Source organism: Trichomycterus rosablanca, chromosome 15 (genome assembly GCF_030014385.1).
Source record: "Trichomycterus rosablanca isolate fTriRos1 chromosome 15, fTriRos1.hap1, whole genome shotgun sequence".
Taxonomy (NCBI): domain Eukaryota; kingdom Metazoa; phylum Chordata; class Actinopteri; order Siluriformes; family Trichomycteridae; genus Trichomycterus; species Trichomycterus rosablanca.
In genome coordinates, this window is record NC_086002.1 from 32,470,668 (window position 1) to 32,487,429 (window position 16,762).

General features: G+C 39.7%; 1 protein-coding gene across 1 annotated transcript in view; it reads left to right on the forward strand.

Annotated features, from left to right (window-relative positions):
* The window catches only part of LOC134328490 (uncharacterized), a 41,159-nt gene that overhangs the window by 3,112 nt on the left and 21,285 nt on the right, over positions 1–16,762 (forward strand). The window contains exons 5-20 of the mRNA XM_063009581.1: positions 1,026–1,280; positions 1,418–1,672; positions 4,713–4,967; positions 5,105–5,359; positions 5,705–5,789; positions 5,896–6,074; positions 6,166–6,286; positions 6,609–6,654; positions 9,257–9,326; positions 12,903–13,163; positions 13,580–13,834; positions 14,182–14,439; positions 14,529–14,780; positions 14,962–15,046; positions 15,353–15,592; positions 15,915–15,960. Coding sequence (XP_062865651.1) covers positions 1,026–1,280; positions 1,418–1,672; positions 4,713–4,967; positions 5,105–5,359; positions 5,705–5,789; positions 5,896–6,074; positions 6,166–6,286; positions 6,609–6,654; positions 9,257–9,326; positions 12,903–13,163; positions 13,580–13,834; positions 14,182–14,439; positions 14,529–14,780; positions 14,962–15,046; positions 15,353–15,592; positions 15,915–15,960 — 2,918 coding nt within the window. The remainder of the gene's footprint in view (positions 1–1,025; positions 1,281–1,417; positions 1,673–4,712; positions 4,968–5,104; positions 5,360–5,704; positions 5,790–5,895; positions 6,075–6,165; positions 6,287–6,608; positions 6,655–9,256; positions 9,327–12,902; positions 13,164–13,579; positions 13,835–14,181; positions 14,440–14,528; positions 14,781–14,961; positions 15,047–15,352; positions 15,593–15,914; positions 15,961–16,762) is intronic.

A 16,762-nucleotide genomic window follows, 5' to 3' on the forward strand; every position in this document is an offset into this window, starting at 1 on the left:
AATAATAAAGAGAGTTTATGGAAAACTTTCATGCAGGTCAGTTTTGAAATAGTTAAATTAAGATAACGCCATGTTGTGTCATTTTATGGCACCATCTGTATTATGTTTTGGTCTGCTTATTGTGTCTCGTCTTTATACTTTGGGTCCATTATATATAAGTGTGCATAAGAAACAGCACAAATTTGGTTAAATAACTGGTTTTGCCAGGTCGAGAGATAATAGATCCATTCACATTTGTGTAAGAATGTTGAGTCTGATTAAGGTGAGAGGAGCAAAGGACATTTAACCAAATATTCTGAGAGGAGTTCTGACAGCACTCCTGATCAGCTCCTATTGCTGACGTTAAGGAGGAGATTGTTATCCTGGCACCAGTCTTCCAGGTAGGTCCTCTCATCCACCGTTGTCGTCAACAGTGTCGTCAACAAAATTGACAATGGTGGTAGAGCTGGAAGTGGCCACACAGTCATATGTGTACAGTAAGTACAGCAGGGGGCTCAGGACACAGCCCTGGGGGGCACCAGTGCTAAGGATGAGGGTGGGTAAGATGTGTTTGCCTACCTTCCCTGCCTGTGTTCTGTCTGTCAGGAAGTTAGAGATCCAGTGACACAAGGGTGGATGAAGTCCCAGGTTCTCCAACTTGATGGTTAGTTTAGAGGGGATAATCGTGTTGAATGCTGAGCTGTAGTCGACAAACAGCATTTTAACATAATCACCCCTGCCAGCGTCCAGGTGTGTTATTGTAGTGTGAAGCAGGTAGGTGATGGCATCATCTGTAGAATGGAACTGTAGAGGGTCCATAGAGTCCGGAAGTAATGAAGTGACATAGTCTTTGATGATCCTTTCGAAGCACTTCATCTCCATAATACTGAAGCTTCTTACTGAAGGATTTGACATCGTAACACGCCATCATTAATATGTATTAATACGTTTCTAGAAAAAAAAGTTTATTAAATTAATTTAACCAAATCTGAAGATCTGACTAATATTTTAAAAGTAACACAAAGTTCTTTCATTCTTTCTTTCAGATCCTCCAAAAAACGTCTCAGTGTCCGTCAGTCCTTCAGGTGAAATAATGGAGAACAGTTCAGTAACTCTGACCTGCAGCAGTGATGCTAAACCAGCCGCCTCGTATTACTGGTATAAAGGAAAAGACCACAAAGCATCAGAACAAAAGTTTATAATCCCTGAGATCAGATCTGATGATGGAGGAGAATATAAATGTCGGGTCTGGAATGAACACGGATATCAGGACTCCACTGCTGTAAATATTGATGTTCACTGTAAGTTACTGATGATGCTCCATTATAACCTTCATTCACTTCTATACATTTAAGTTTTTATCTCCTTTAAAGTCTCATTATTTAAAAACCAAATAAGACAAAATATATTTCTGAACTACAGTTTGTTTTACCTCTAGATCCTCCGAGGAACGTCTCAGTATCCGTCAGTCCTTCAGGTGTAATAACGGAGGGAAGTTCAGTAACTCTGACCTGCAGCAGTGATGCTAAACCAGCCGCCTCATATCACTGGTTTAAAGGAACGAGCTACAAAGCAACAGGAGAAACTTTTATAATCCACAAGATCAGATCTGATGATGGAGGAGAATATAAATGTCGGGCCAGGAATGAACACGGAGGTCAAGACTCCAGCATCGTAGATATTGATGTTCACTGTAAGTTACTGATGATGCTCCATTATATTATTTTTAAAGTCTCATTATTATAGATTAAATGAGACAAAATATATTTCTTTATTCTTATATTATTTTTATAAAAATGACATTAAGTGCTTCACTGCTATTGGCTTAAAGGCTGCTGCACCAAAACCCTCCTGCTTTAAAATCACCACCTCATGTTACTGATCACATGGACGAAGGTGAAGAAGCCTTCTGGAGGTCTCATATAAATATACAGTGGTGCTTGAAAGTTTGTGAACCCTTTAGAATTTTCTATATTTCTGCATAAATTTGACCTAAAACATCATCAGATTTTCACACAAGTCCTAAAAGTAGACAAAGAGAACCCAGTTAAACAAATGAGACAAAAATATTATACTTGGTCATTTATTTATTGAGGAAAATGATCCAATATTACATATTTGTGAGTGGCAAAAGTATGTGAACCTTTGCTTTCAGTATCTGGTGTGACCCCCCCCCCCCCCCCCCTTTGCAGCAATAACTGCACCTAAACGTTTCCGGTAACTGTTGATTAGTCCTGCACACCGGCTTGGAGGAATTTTAGCCCGTTCCTCCGTACAGAACAGCTTCAACTCTGGGATGTTGGTGGGTTTCCTCACATTAACTGCTCGCTTCAGGTCCTTTCACAACATTTCCATTGGATTAAGGTCAGGACTTTGACCTGGCCATTCCAAAACATGAACTTTATTCTTCTTTAACTATTCTTTGGTAAACGACTTGTGTGCTTAAGGTCGTTGTCTTGCTGCATGACCCACCTTCTCCTGAGATTCAGTTCATGGACAGATGTCCTGACATTTTCCTTAAGAATTCTCTAATATAATTCAGAATTCATTGTTCCATCGATGATGGCAAGCCGTCCTGGCCCAGATGCAGCAAAACAGGCCCAAACCATGATACTACCACCACCATGTTTCACAGATGGGATAAGGTTCTTATGCTGGAATGCAGTGTTTTCCGTTCTCCAAACATAACGCTTTTCATTTAAACCAAAAAGTTCTATTTTGGTCTCATCCGTCCACAAAACATTCTTCCAGTAGCCTTCTGGCTCGTCCACGTGATCTGTAGCAAACTGCAGACGAGCAGCAATGTTCTTTTTGGAGAGCAGTGGCTTTCTCCTTGCAACCCTGCCATGCACACCATTGTTAATCAGTGTTCTCCTGATGGTGGACTCATGAACATTAACATTAGCCAATGTGAGAGAGGCCTTCAGTTGCCTAGAAGTTACCCTGGGGTCCTTTGTGATCTCACCGACTATCACACGCCTTGCTCTTGGAGTGATCTTTGTTGGACGACCACTCCTGGGGAGGGTAACGATGGTCTTGAATTTCCTCCATTTGTACACAATCTGTCTGACTGTGGATTGGTGGAGTCCAAACTCTTTAGAGATGGTTTTGTAACCTTTTCCAGCCTGATGAGCATCACCAACTCTTTTTCTGAGGTCCTCAGAAATCTCCTTTGTTCGTGCCATGATACACTACCACAAACATGTGTTGTGAAGAGCAGACTTTGATAGATCCCTGTTCTTTAAATAAAACAGGGTGCCCACTCACTCCTGATTGTCGTCCCATTGATTGAAAACACCTGACTCTAATTTCACCTTCAAATGAACTGCGAATCCTAGAGGTTCACATACTTTTGCCACTCACAAATATGTAATATTGGATCATTTTCCTCAATAAATAAATGACCAAGTATAATATTTTTGTCTCATTTGTTTAACTGGGTTCTCGTTATCTACTTTTAGGACTTGTGTGAAAATCTGATGATGTTTTAGGTCATATTTATGCAGAAATATAGAAAATTCTAAAGGGTTCACAAACTTTCAAGCACCACTGTAAGTATTAAATCATTTGGTCACAGTGAGAAGAACTAAGTTTGGAGAAGAAAAAGAGGATAAATTCGAGTGATAAATGGGGGGGGGGGAAGGGGTTGTTACGCTTTAAGGCCGTTTGTGCTGCTAGTGAAATTACTGCACTGTAGAACGTTGATTGAATAATAAAGAGAGTTTATGGAAAACTTTCATGCAGGTCAGTTTTGAAATAGTTAAATTAAGATAACACCATGTTGTGTCATTTTATGGCACCATCTGTATTATGTTTTGGTCTGCTTATTGTGTCTCGTCTTTATACTTTGGGTCCATTATATCTAAGTGTGCATAAGAAACAGCACAAATTTGGTTAAATAACTGGTTTTGCCAGGTAGAGAGATAATAGATCCATTCACATTAGTATGAGAATGTTGAGTCTGATTGAGCTAAAAGAAGCAAAGGACATTTAACCAAATATTATGAGAGGAGATCTGACAGCACTCCTGATCAGCTCCTATTGCTGACGTTAAGGAGGAGATTGTTATCCTGGCACCAGTCTTCCAGGTAGGCCCTCTCATCCACCGTTGTCGTCAACAGTGTCGTCAACAAAATTGACAATGGTGGTAGAGCTGGAAGTGGCCACACAGTCATATGTGTACAGTAAGTACAGCAGGGGGCTCAGGACACAGCCCTGGGGGGCACCAGTGCTAAGGATGAGGGTGGGTAAGATGTGTTTGCCTACTTTCCCTGCCTGTGTTCTGTCTGTCAGGAAGTTAGAGATCCAGTGACACAAGGGTGGATGAAGTCCCAGGTTCTCCAACTTGATGGTTAGTTTAGAGGGGATAATCGTGTTGAATGCTGAGCTGTAGTCGACAAACAGCATTTTAACATAATCACCCCTGCCAGCGTCCAGGTGTGTTATTGTAGTGTGAAGCAGGTAGGTGATGGCATCATCTGTAGAATGGAACTGTAGAGGGTCCATAGAGTCCGGAAGTAATGAAGTGACATAGTCTTTGATGATCCTTTCGAAGCACTTCATCTCCATAATACTGAAGCTTCTTACTGAAGGATTTGACATCGTAACACGCCATCATTAATATGTATTAATACGTTTCTAGAAAAAAAAGTTTATTAAATTAATTTAACCAAATCTGAAGATCTGACTAATATTTTAAAAGTAACACAAAGTTCTTTCATTCTTTCTTTCAGATCCTCCAAAAAACGTCTCAGTGTCCGTCAGTCCTTCAGGTGTAATAATGGAGAACAAATCAGTTACTCTGACCTGCAGCAGTGATGCTAAACCAGCCGCCTGGTATCACTGGTATAAAGGAACAACCAACAAAGCATCAGGACAAACGTTTACAATCCCTGAGATCAGATCTGATGATGGAGGAGAATATAAATGTCGGGTCTGGAATGAACACGGAGATCAGAACTCTACTGCTGTAAATATTGATGTTCACTGTAAGTTACTGATGATGCTCCATTATAACCTTCATTCACTTCTATACATTTAAGTTTTTATCTCCTTTAAAGTCTCATTATTTAAAAACCAAATAAGACAAAATATATTTCTGAACTACAGTTTGTTTTACCTCTAGATCCTCCAAGGCACGTCTCAGTGTCCGTCAGTCCTTCAGGTGAAATAACGGAGGGAAGTTCAGTAACTCTGACCTGCAGCAGTGATGCTAAACCAGCCGCCTGGTATCACTGGTTTAAAGGAACGAGCTACAAAGCAACAGGAGAAATTTTTACAATCCACAAGATCAGATCTGATGATGGAGGAGAATATAAATGTCGGGTCTGGAATGAACACGGAGATCAGAACTCTACTGCTGTAAATATTGATGTTCACTGTAAGTTACTGATGATGCTCCATTATAACCTTCATTCACTTCTATACATTTAAGTTTTTATCTCCTTTAAAGTCTCATTATAACGCTGTTCGTTACCTTGATCGGTATGGACGTTACTGTATCACGAAACATTCTAGCATTTAAACACTGTATGGTCATAAGTATGTGGACACATTTAAAATGAATGGATAGGGGACAGCTCCTCCTGTTTTACAAAGCAAGTCCTATTGGAACTTCCATTGGAAGACTTCCCATAAGATTGGCGACCATCCGGGAGACGCCCAGGTGTCCACATAATTTTGGTCATTTACTGCATCCAGGGATTTAATACTTGTGTGTACACAGGGACTCCGGGTGCAGCTCTATATGCAGCAGGTGGAGTTATAGCCGGATGTTTGTTAGCCATCATCATTATAATTGTACTCATCAGGTGAGCAAATGCTTCTAAAATCCTCTTTCATTCATTACAGTTTAAACCACAAAGACTAACATTATTATTATTATTATTATTATTATTATTATTATTTACATCTCAGAAGAAAGAAGAGAGCCGACCAAGCCAACGATGCTGATTTAAATCAGGCAGGTCATCATAATGCTGATCTATCTTTAACATTCATTATTTTTGCTCGTGTTTTAACTAAAGTTTCCCAACATGTTGCCTCTTTCCTGGACGTAGGAGAACCTGTACAGCACCGTGGCCGCGACCGGTACTGAGAACGATCGAGCTGATTCAGAGGAATCCAGTCAGGACGAAGTTCAGTACGTCACAATCGTGCATCGATCACGGAACGACCCGGCGAAAGCTTCTGGCTCGGCGGGGACTGAAGAAGCTCAGTACGCTGCTATCAAGCCTCGACGTGACAGACGGGCAGAAGAGAGTCAGCAGGAGGAGAATCAGTACGACAACGTCAGATTTACTCGCAGGTGAGAGGGAACCAGCAGACGGATCAACGGTTAAGCTACTAGATTAGTCATCAGAAGGTTGCTGGTTCAAGGCCCACTACAGGCACGTCAACCAACGGCCCAAACAATGTTACTTAAATACAGCTTATTTTACCCAAGTATTAAGACTCGAAGTAAACTCAAGCATTAAAGATCAATCGTCACTGATCACCTAAAATTAATAACCACTAAATACTAATAAGAAATACTACTAGGAATCCTGACTGCTCAGCTCTGCAGAATTGAATCTAATAACTTTTGTTTCATATAAACCACATTGTGCTTGTTGCTCTTTTCTTCACAGGTCTCCCACTTCCACAGAGGAAGATCTGTCAGTTATCTACAGCAGTGTGAAATAGAACGAGCGCCGAGTGATCAGGACCGACGGCGGGGACGAGCTTGAAGCACAACGTGCACTTGAGTTACAACTTACTTCTTATAAGACGATTATGTTCATCTGCCCCGTATAGAATCTAAAATGATGTAAAAGGATCAACATGACCAAAACACAGTGTGATAATTGCTTACACTCTTCATCTAACTGAGAGTAGCGTCCTGGTTATTTCTGTGCATGTTGGGTAAACGATATATCTGTGCATCTGTGTTAGAAAGACTCGAATGATACCAAGTATTTTTACTTTTATACTAGTGGCATTTTATATAATTTCGACTATAATGATTGTATTTTATAACATATTTACATTTTATATTTACAGTATGTGTGTGTATATTCTTTTATATTGTAAGCTTGAACCATATGAATAAAATAATTATTTACACGAGCATATTTTAACTCATTAAGTTAGTCGTAAAATTGTCTGGCCAAAAACCATCAAAAGTCTCCAACCTGCACTGATTCGATTAGGGGCTATTAGATTCCAGAGAATCATCTCTGATTCAGAATCGGTTTTTCTAGACCCTGATTTATAGTTATTGAGTGAGCCGATTCAAAGAGTCGATTCTACACAGTAATCATTTGTGTACATCGTACAGTAGGAGAGTCATTAGACACTTAAAACACATTTAAACTAGTGTAACAGACTTATGTAAGAATGACGGAGTTATATTGGATGCTATTGGGGCGCTGTAATGTGTTTTTGTTTTGGTGTGGAAAGGAGGAGAGAATGACATTTTTAAACTAGAAATGAGGGGTCTGTTGATTATCTGGCAACCATAACTTAAACTTCTGTAGCTGTCAGAACGCCGGGATGCCTTAATAAGCTTTATTTCTGTTAGAAACTAAACTATAAGCTGATATTTCTCTAAAACAAACTCAATATTTTGTTCAATTTTAATTATAATAAGTTTGTTTGCTAGTTGTTCGGTTTTGTTTCATGTCGACGTTTAATTTTTCCAGTCAGCGTTCACTCTGTAGGTCCCGCCTCCTCTCACGCATGATTGGTCGAGCTCGGCTAAATTGACATCGATGATTGGTCAAACCGCTTGTCAATCATTCTCCTCAGCGCCGCAGTAAGAACAGTGAAGCTACACTAACAAACAAACACAAATTTACACCAAAACGTCCAAAAAACCCTGAATTTATTTCTTAGTCGAGGTAAATGACACTAAACAGTCACCTGTCGAGTCCCTGAGAGGATTCTGGATACAGAATACACATTTAAACACGTCTTTCTGATCCTGTCATGCTATAAACATGTGAATGATACACAGTCATCAGGAGAGTCAACCAAGACTTATTACATTTTACGCATTTAGCAGAAGCTTTTATCCAAAGTGACTAACAGCACTGTGACAGCATACAGTCTAAGCAATTGAGGGTTAAGGGCCTTGCTCAAGGGCCCAACAGCAGCAACCTGGCAGTGGTGGGGCTTGAACCAGCGACCTTTGGATTACTAGTCCAGTACCTTAACCACTAGGCTGCAGCTGCCTTAGTATTAAAATCATTAAAATGTCCTTTAATAAAGGATTTTATGCCAATTGCCAGACATTCCAGTTATTTTTGAGGGTCTTTTTTAAGTTCTTGACCCAAAACGAGCACTTAACACCTTATTAAGACGAAGTATCCCGGCCCTGACCTGATGTACTCTGTATGTGGTGTAACCTATAGAAGGAGTATATAGAACAGGTTTAATATGGTAGATTAATGAGGAAGGGTTAAAATCTGTGGTGGGTTTTTTTATTCATGCAAACGGAAGGAAAGATTCAGCTAGAAGAAAAGAGGAAGAAACTTGTACTTTGTGTGATAGAGTAGAGGATCAGTAACACAGTTTACGGTCAAGTGTAACCAGACTGAGTTCTTTCTGAAGGTAGGAAGATGGTTATTACTTCTGTATATATGTGTGCTTATGTATTTTGGTATGTCTACTAACATTTATGTAAAGGATGAAGCCTGAATGTGGATCCTCCAGCATGCTTTGCAATGTCTATAAGTAGCTGTTACGTGTGTATTTCTTCACGTATATATTTATAATGTTGTGATAATGACTGTCAACGTGATTCCCAGTCGTGTTGATGTTTAAGTCCCGAGTTTTAATTTAATTTGGTTAATTTATGCAAAAGAGACGTTTAGAGATCGTACGTTTCTATTCACACTTGGTAACCAAGCGTCGGGTAAATATTGACCATGTTGGGTTATTTTATAGTCATGCATTGTTACAACAACCCACCTACCATATAGAAGCACTTTGTAGCTCTACAATCACTAACTGTAGTCCATCTGTTTCTCTGCATGCTTTGTTACCCCCTTTCACCCTGTTCTTCAATGGTCAGGACCACCACAGAGCAGGTATTATTTAGGTGGTGGATGATTCTCAGCACGGCAGTGACACTGACATGGTGGTGGTGTGTTAGTGTGTGTTGTGCTGGTATCAACACAGTGTCCACTCACTGTCCACTCCTACCTAGTCGGTCCACCTTGTAGATGTAAAGTCAGAGACACTTAAGAGAAGATTTATGGTATAAAAAACTAACCAACATTGTGGAATCCTGCAGGATGCAGTGATGATGATGTTCCTCAGAATGCTCCGGTCTGCCTCTCTGATAGTTCTGCTCATGATCACAGGTGAGTCCAGCTCCTCAATATAAACACAGCCGTCACATTTAGATCTTCCTGAAACAGAATACGGTTAATTGGTGTGTAAAATCAGACAGTGAACACGAGTATAAATGCTGATGAATCCAGGAGCCACTTTATTCTGGTCACTGGATGAAATGTAGGCGACTGCGACACAGAACCTGGGGACCCATAGTATAGTATACATAACATTAGAGCAACATTTCTCCACTGTACGTCAAGCAGTGCAGTCGCACTGATGCTTGTTGAGTTGAGATACATTGACGTCATTGGTGCAGTTTTAGGTAAAAAATGAAGTCATTTTATTTATTTTTGATAGCCTAATGCTGCTATAATTCTGATATGATCTCTATCAGAGTTTCCCAAATAATCTCTGTATATATTGCTTAATTAAAAATGTTGCTTATGTAGGTGCTAATTCACTATCACGGAGAGTTCGAGCCCTCTGGTTTAAGTCCCAGCGGTGCTACCGGCCTAGTCAGGCTCTAAACAGACACGATCGGATTAGATTCAGTGCAAGTAAATAGGAAGAAAGAGTAGAAAAAAATTTCCATATGTTGACCATATATTCATAAATAAATGGACGACTGACCTTAAGCTTATTGAGAAACCATAGGTGTTAAAATGAAGCTGCGCTTTATGGGAATTTGTGCCCATTTAGTCAAATGAGCATTTATGAGATCAGGAACTAATAGTTTAAAAGGTGTCGGGTGGGGTTGACATGAAGCCTCCATGTATAAGTCACTTAAGGTTGGATGAGTCTGATGTAAAGAAGCTTACTGGAACTGGAACTGGCCTGGATCAGATAACTGGGTGGGGTTTTCTCTGTTAGATGAATAATGATGGTCTGTACTGGTGCAGTGTAACTGTGTTACTTCTGCTTTTTATGTTGGAGCTCTTTCTCTCTTCATCTCTGCAGAACTTGTGAAACTTTCATCTTCGAGCTTCTACGAAAACCTAAATAAAGAAAACGCACCAGCACAGACACTTAGATGCAGAGTTAGCATTCAGCTAGAAGTGCGATCACACTTGTGTGTTTTAAACACACACACTCACTCGATCACTGGCAGTGTGTATTCGGCCTGGGGGGGAGGGGTGTGTGTCAGTGATCAGGGTGCTGTGAGAAAGTATTTGCCCCCTTTCTGAGTTTTTTACTGCTGCACCAACCAAACACCAAACTCATTTCCTGGTTGTCACACACGACAACACAGTATAAAATAAACGGCATCAATGAATGTAGGTTCACAGAACAATCTAAGCATAACTGATCTGATTCTGTGTGTGTGTGTGTGTGTGTGTTGCAGGAGTCGCTGATGCTCAGAATGGATGGTGGGTGACTTACACTTCAAAATCTATCTGTGCTCTAAAAGGATCTACAGTAATTATGGGCTGCACTTACACATACCCATCTAGTTACACAGTTCAAACACCTTTCTGGAATAAGGGGGAGGTGGCCCGTGGTGTAGAGCCTCCTGATCTGGCTTCAGACCCGGAGTACAGAGGTAGAGTTCAGTACAGCGACAAAAAGAATGACTGCACTCTCAAACTGTCTAAGGTTACAGAAAAAGACCAAAGTAAATATTACTTCAGATTTATAACTGATAAACCTGGAGGAAGGTACCAAGGTGCAGATGGAGTTGAGCTTCGTGTTACAGGTGAGATACATCAGATAAATACCTCACTGTACTTCATTCACTGGTGATCATGATTAATTCAGTGCCGGGACACAATCACACCCATCTCACCGTAGATTATTTTCTCTGACTGAATCTTTTGGTCATGATGCACTTTGTCACGCTAAATAGTTTAAGATCTTTAAAAGTACATTTATTAAAATACGAACAAAATCGCTTCACCTCTCCCGATACAACCCTGCATGCGACTGCATCTTTTCACCTGCACAAGGCGAGTTCCATATGTAGATTTGTGCACAGAGAGCCACACCCTGATATCAGGCGCCATCAATCAGCCAGCAGAGGTCTTAATTGCACCAGTTATGAGGAACCCTGGTCCGGCTCGTCCCACCCTGTGAACAACAGCCGGTCGTTGTTCATGTAGCCGGATGGCAGGGCTGAGATCTGATACGATGTGTTCGAGATCCCAGCTCTGCTGCACTATCTGATAAATTCTGACTCATTACAGTGTTTATATTGTGTATTATTACAGGCTGTACTTGTACTCATATTGACAACATTTATATTGAACAAACCAGCAGAATCTCACCATCACATTTCTGCTGCATTTTACTTCAAATTAATGAGCATCAAAAAATCCCCAAAACATTTAATATTTCATGATGCTTTGCTATCATTGCAAAATGAAATCGCACAGTAAACAGCAGCACCGCGACCCAGATCAACCACACAGCAGCATAAAATCATAACCGCAGCTTCACTTAGAGGCCATCTTGTATATTTCCAGAATATTTCCAGAATATTTCCAGAATATAAAAAACCATTACCAAACCAAATTAACTGTGTTTATCCACCTAACTAATGAAAACCCTCTCAGATCATTTAACTTCATTTATTCTCTCGGCTGTCGCGGTTGAAAACTGAAACTGGTGATTCGTTCACTTATCTGTCAATTATACAGCAATTATACAGAGACTCCGCCCAAAATCTGAATTCAGAAGCTCTGATTGGTTTATACATCTGAATCTCTTGTACCATTGTACCGTTCAGATAAGTGACAAATACGTTTTTCACAGTGCTGCAGTTAGAGGCTGATTAGTGTAAAATCATTCCCAGCATGTTCTCCTCTTGTTCTCAGGTATTCAGGTGGAGGGTCCAGAGACAGTAATTAAAGGAGCTGCAGTAACTCTCAGATGTAAAACAACCTGCAGCCTCCCTAATAATCCAACATTCACCTGGTACAGAAATCAACAACAACTAAAAACCACCCACACCTCTGAGCTTCACCTGCGGTCAGTCAAGGTAGAGGATGAAGGACGTTATTACTGTGCTGTAGGAGATCATCGCTCCTCTGCTGTGTCTCTTAATGTAGGATGTAAGTACAGATTCATTCATTCATCCTCATAAAAGCACCAACACTGAAGCTTCTTACTGAAGGATTTTACTGAGCTGTGAGAGCTGGAGAAAAACTAACTGCCCCCTTTTTAATCGGCTCCATTAACCCTAAATAGAGTAAACATGGAACAGTGGTGAATCCTCCCAGAAGTGCATTAATGACAGGAACCCATGAATTCTGCTCTTTACCAGAAAATCATAAGAACGTTCATTCAAGACAACAGTCCAAAACACAGGAACAAGTCCAACTCTGAATGCCTTCAAAGAAACAAAATAAATGTGGCATATCAGGGGGTATCACATGGGTCATAGGTGGTGCATAAGCTTTGTTCTTTAATAAATAAAATGATCATTTCAGAGCTTTATCTATATGACATTTTGTATAAGATGTTGAAACCATTTGGTGCAACATGCAAAAATTCAACAAAGTACAGAGGGGGCAAATACTTTTCCCCAGTGCTGTAGTTAGACGGCTGATAGGTGAGATAATTAAGAGTGTAAAATCATTCTCAGCATGTTCTCCTCTTGTTCTCAGGTCTTCAGGTGGAGGTTCCAGAGACAGTAAAAGAAGGAGCTGCAGTAACTCTCACATGTAAAACAACCTGCAGCCTCCCTAATAATGCAACATTCACCTGGTACAGAAATCAACAAGAACTACAAACCACAACCACCTACCACTACTACCCCTACTACTACACCGAGCTTTATCTGCAGCCAGTCAGGATGGAGGATGGAGGTCGTTATCAGTGTGCTGTAGGAGATCATCGCTCCTCTGCTGTGACTCTTAATGTAGGATGTAAGTACAGATTCATTCATTCATCCTCATAAAAGAACCAACACTGAAGCTTCTTACTGAAGGATTTTACTGAGCTGTGAGTGCTGGAGAAAAACTAACTGCCCCCCTTGGATACTTAATATAATCACCAAGACAATTTAGCTTTTAAACTCACAAACAGCCTGGTGTGCATTTCAATTCAGTCACCTTAAAGGTTCTACAGGAACACCAGGCCTCAATCTGAGCCAAATAAAAAAAACTAAAAGCTGTTGAAATATATCAGCAGGGGAAAAGTAACAAAGCCAGACTGAGATTGTAAGACTCCGTTATTAATTTATCATTTATATGTAATATTACGTTTCTAGAATTTATTTAATCAAGTCTGAAGATCTGACTAATTCATTTAAACGAAGTTCTTCTTTCATTCTCTCCTTCAGATCCTCCAAAAAACGTCTCAGTGTCCGTCAGTCCTTCAGGTGTAATAATGGAGGGAAGTTCAGTAAATCTGACCTGCAGCAGTGATGCTAAACCAGCCGCCTCGTATCAGTGGTTTAAAGAAACAACCAACAAAGCAACAGGAGAAACTTTTACAATCCACAAGATCAGATCTGATGATGGAGAAGAATATAAATGTCTGGGCTGGAATAAACACGGATATCAGAACTCTACTGCTGTAAATATTGATGTTCACTGTAAGTTACTGATGATGCTCCATTATTACCTTCATTCACTTCTATAATGAGACTCCTATAAAGTTTAGATTAAACGAGTTCTTGGAAAACCTGGTCCAGGATCAAACTAAAGCTAAAACCCTTGTAAGAATAAGAGCTAAAAAGTCGAGTATGCTGAATGTATTGATTTGGGATTTAACTCCACTCCAGTATGATGTTTCGCTCTGCTTATTGTATCACGTCTTTATATTTTGGGTCCTAAAACAAAAACATTTGGTTAAATGAGCAGTTTAGCTGAGTAGAGTGATGGAGGATTAAGGACGTGTAACCAACATGTGCAGCTGAACTACAGTTTGTTTTACCTCTAGATCCTCCGAGGAGCGTCTCAGTGTCCGTCAGTCCTTCAGGTGAAATAACGGAGGGCAGTTTGGTGACTCTGACCTGCAGCGCTGTTTCTAACCCCCCTGTGGAGAACTACACCTGGTATAAAGAACAAACCTATAAAGGAAGTGGAGAAACCCTCACTGTTAGGAACATCAGCTCTGAGGATGGTGGAGAGTACAAGTGCAGGACCAGCTATAAGAACCAGTTTAAATCCTCTGATCCTGTAGCTGTAAAGGTTTTGTGTAAGTGTTCGACTGAGCATGTGCAGGAAATTCCACCAGCTCACAATGAACCTCTTTATATTTAATACTTTTACTATTGGATGTTTCAGATCCTCCTAAAAGAGTCTCGGTGTGGGTCAGTTCCTCTGCTGAACCTGATCAGAGCGGTTTAGTGAATCTGACCTGCAGTGCTGATGCTGACCCCCCTGTGGAGAGCTACGTCTGGTATAAAGAAGGTGGAAGCTCAGCTGTAGGATCTGGACAGAGTTACGGCGCTCGGCCGGGTGAATCCTACTACTGCCGGGCTCAGAATAAACTCGGGCAGCAGACGGGGGCGGCGCTGTTCGTTACCCTGAACGGTGGTACGTTACTGTATTATATAAACACTGTATGGTCATAATTATGTGGACACAAAGCAAGTCCCATTGGAACTTCCATTGGAAGACTTCCCATAAGATTGGAGACCATCCGGGAGACGCCCAGGTGTCCACATAATTTTGGCCATTAACTGCATCCAGGGGTTTAATACTTGTGTGTACACAGGGACTCCGGGTGCAGCTCTATATGCAGCAGGTGGAGTTATAGCCGGATGTTTGTTAGCCATCATCATTATAATTGTACTCATCAGGTGAGCAAATGCTTCTAAACTCGTCTTTCATTCATTACAGTTTAAACCACAAAGACTAACATTATTATTATTATTATTATTATTGTTATTATTATTATTATTGTTATTGTTATTATTATTATTATTATTATCATTAATTATTATTATTATTGTTATTATTTTATTGTTATTATTATTATTATTATTATAATTATTATTGTTATTGTTATTGTTATTATTATTATTATTATTGTTATTATTATTATTATTATTATTGTTATTATTATTGTTATTATTATTATTATTATTATTATTATTACATCTCAGAAGAAAGAAGAGAGCCGACCAAGCCAACGATGCTGATTTAAATCAGGCAGGTCATCATAATGCTGATCTATCTTTAACATTCATTATTTTTGCTCGTGTTCGTGGGACTGAAGCTCGTTTTGCTCGTGCTCGTGGGACTGAAGAAGCTCAGTACGCTGCTATCAAGCCTCGACGTGACGGACGGGCAGAACAGAGTCAGCAGGAGGAGAATCAGTACGACAACGTCAGATTTACTCACAGGTGAGAGGGAACCAGCAGACGGATCAACGGTTAAGCTACTAGATTAGTCATCAGAAGGTTGCTGGTTCAAGGCCCACTACAGGCACGTCAACCAACGGCCCAAACAATGTTACTTAAATACAGCTTATTTTACCCAAGTATTAAGACTCGAAGTAAACTCAAGCATTAAAGATCAATCGTCACTGATCACCTAAAATTAATAACCATTAAATACTAATAAGAAATACTACTAGGAATCCTGACTGCTCAGCTCTGCAGAATTGAATCTAATAACTTTTGTTTCATATAAACCACATTGTGCTTGTTGCTCTTTTCTTCACAGGTCTCCCACTTCCACAGAGGAAGATCTGTCAGTTATCTACAGCAGTGTGAAATAGAACGAGCGCCGAGTGATCAGGACCGACGGCGGGGACGAGCTTGAAGCACAACGTGCACTTGAGTTACAACTTACTTCTTATAAGACGATTATGTTCATCTGCCCCGTATAGAATCTAAAATGATGTAAAAGGATCAACACGACCAAATCACAGTGTGCTTCTACTCACACTTGCACCACCACATCCCAGCCAAGGAGAGCCAGAGTCTATCTGCCACTATACGATATATCTGTGCATCTGTGTTAGAAAGACTCGAATGATACCAAGTATTTTTATACCTTCTACCTCTTATATATCAAAATGCTTTTAATTTATTAACCTGGTATTTTTGCTTTAATACTTGTGGCATTTTATATAATTTTGACTATAATGATTGTATTTTATAACATATTTACATTTTATATTTACAGTATGTGAGTGTATATTCTTTTATATTGTAAGCTTGAACCATATGAATAAAATAATTATTTAAACGAGCACATTTTAACTCATTAAGTTAGTCGTAAAATTGTCTGACCAAAAACCACCCAAGAAAATAATTTAATAATATTTTTGCAGCGTAAGTGGGCACGAATAAACGACTTTAAATTAAATTATAACACAAACTGCTATAAAGAAGCATTATTCTAAACAAATTGGATTATTTCTTACTTACTGACATGAGCGCTACTGTTTAGCTAAAGTTACCAAGCAAGCCTGTGAGGTAATTTTATCTCTAATTAATTTTAGCAAAACATTATAAATTATAAACACGGTAAACTGTATATTTACATTAATAACACTATTAACACTA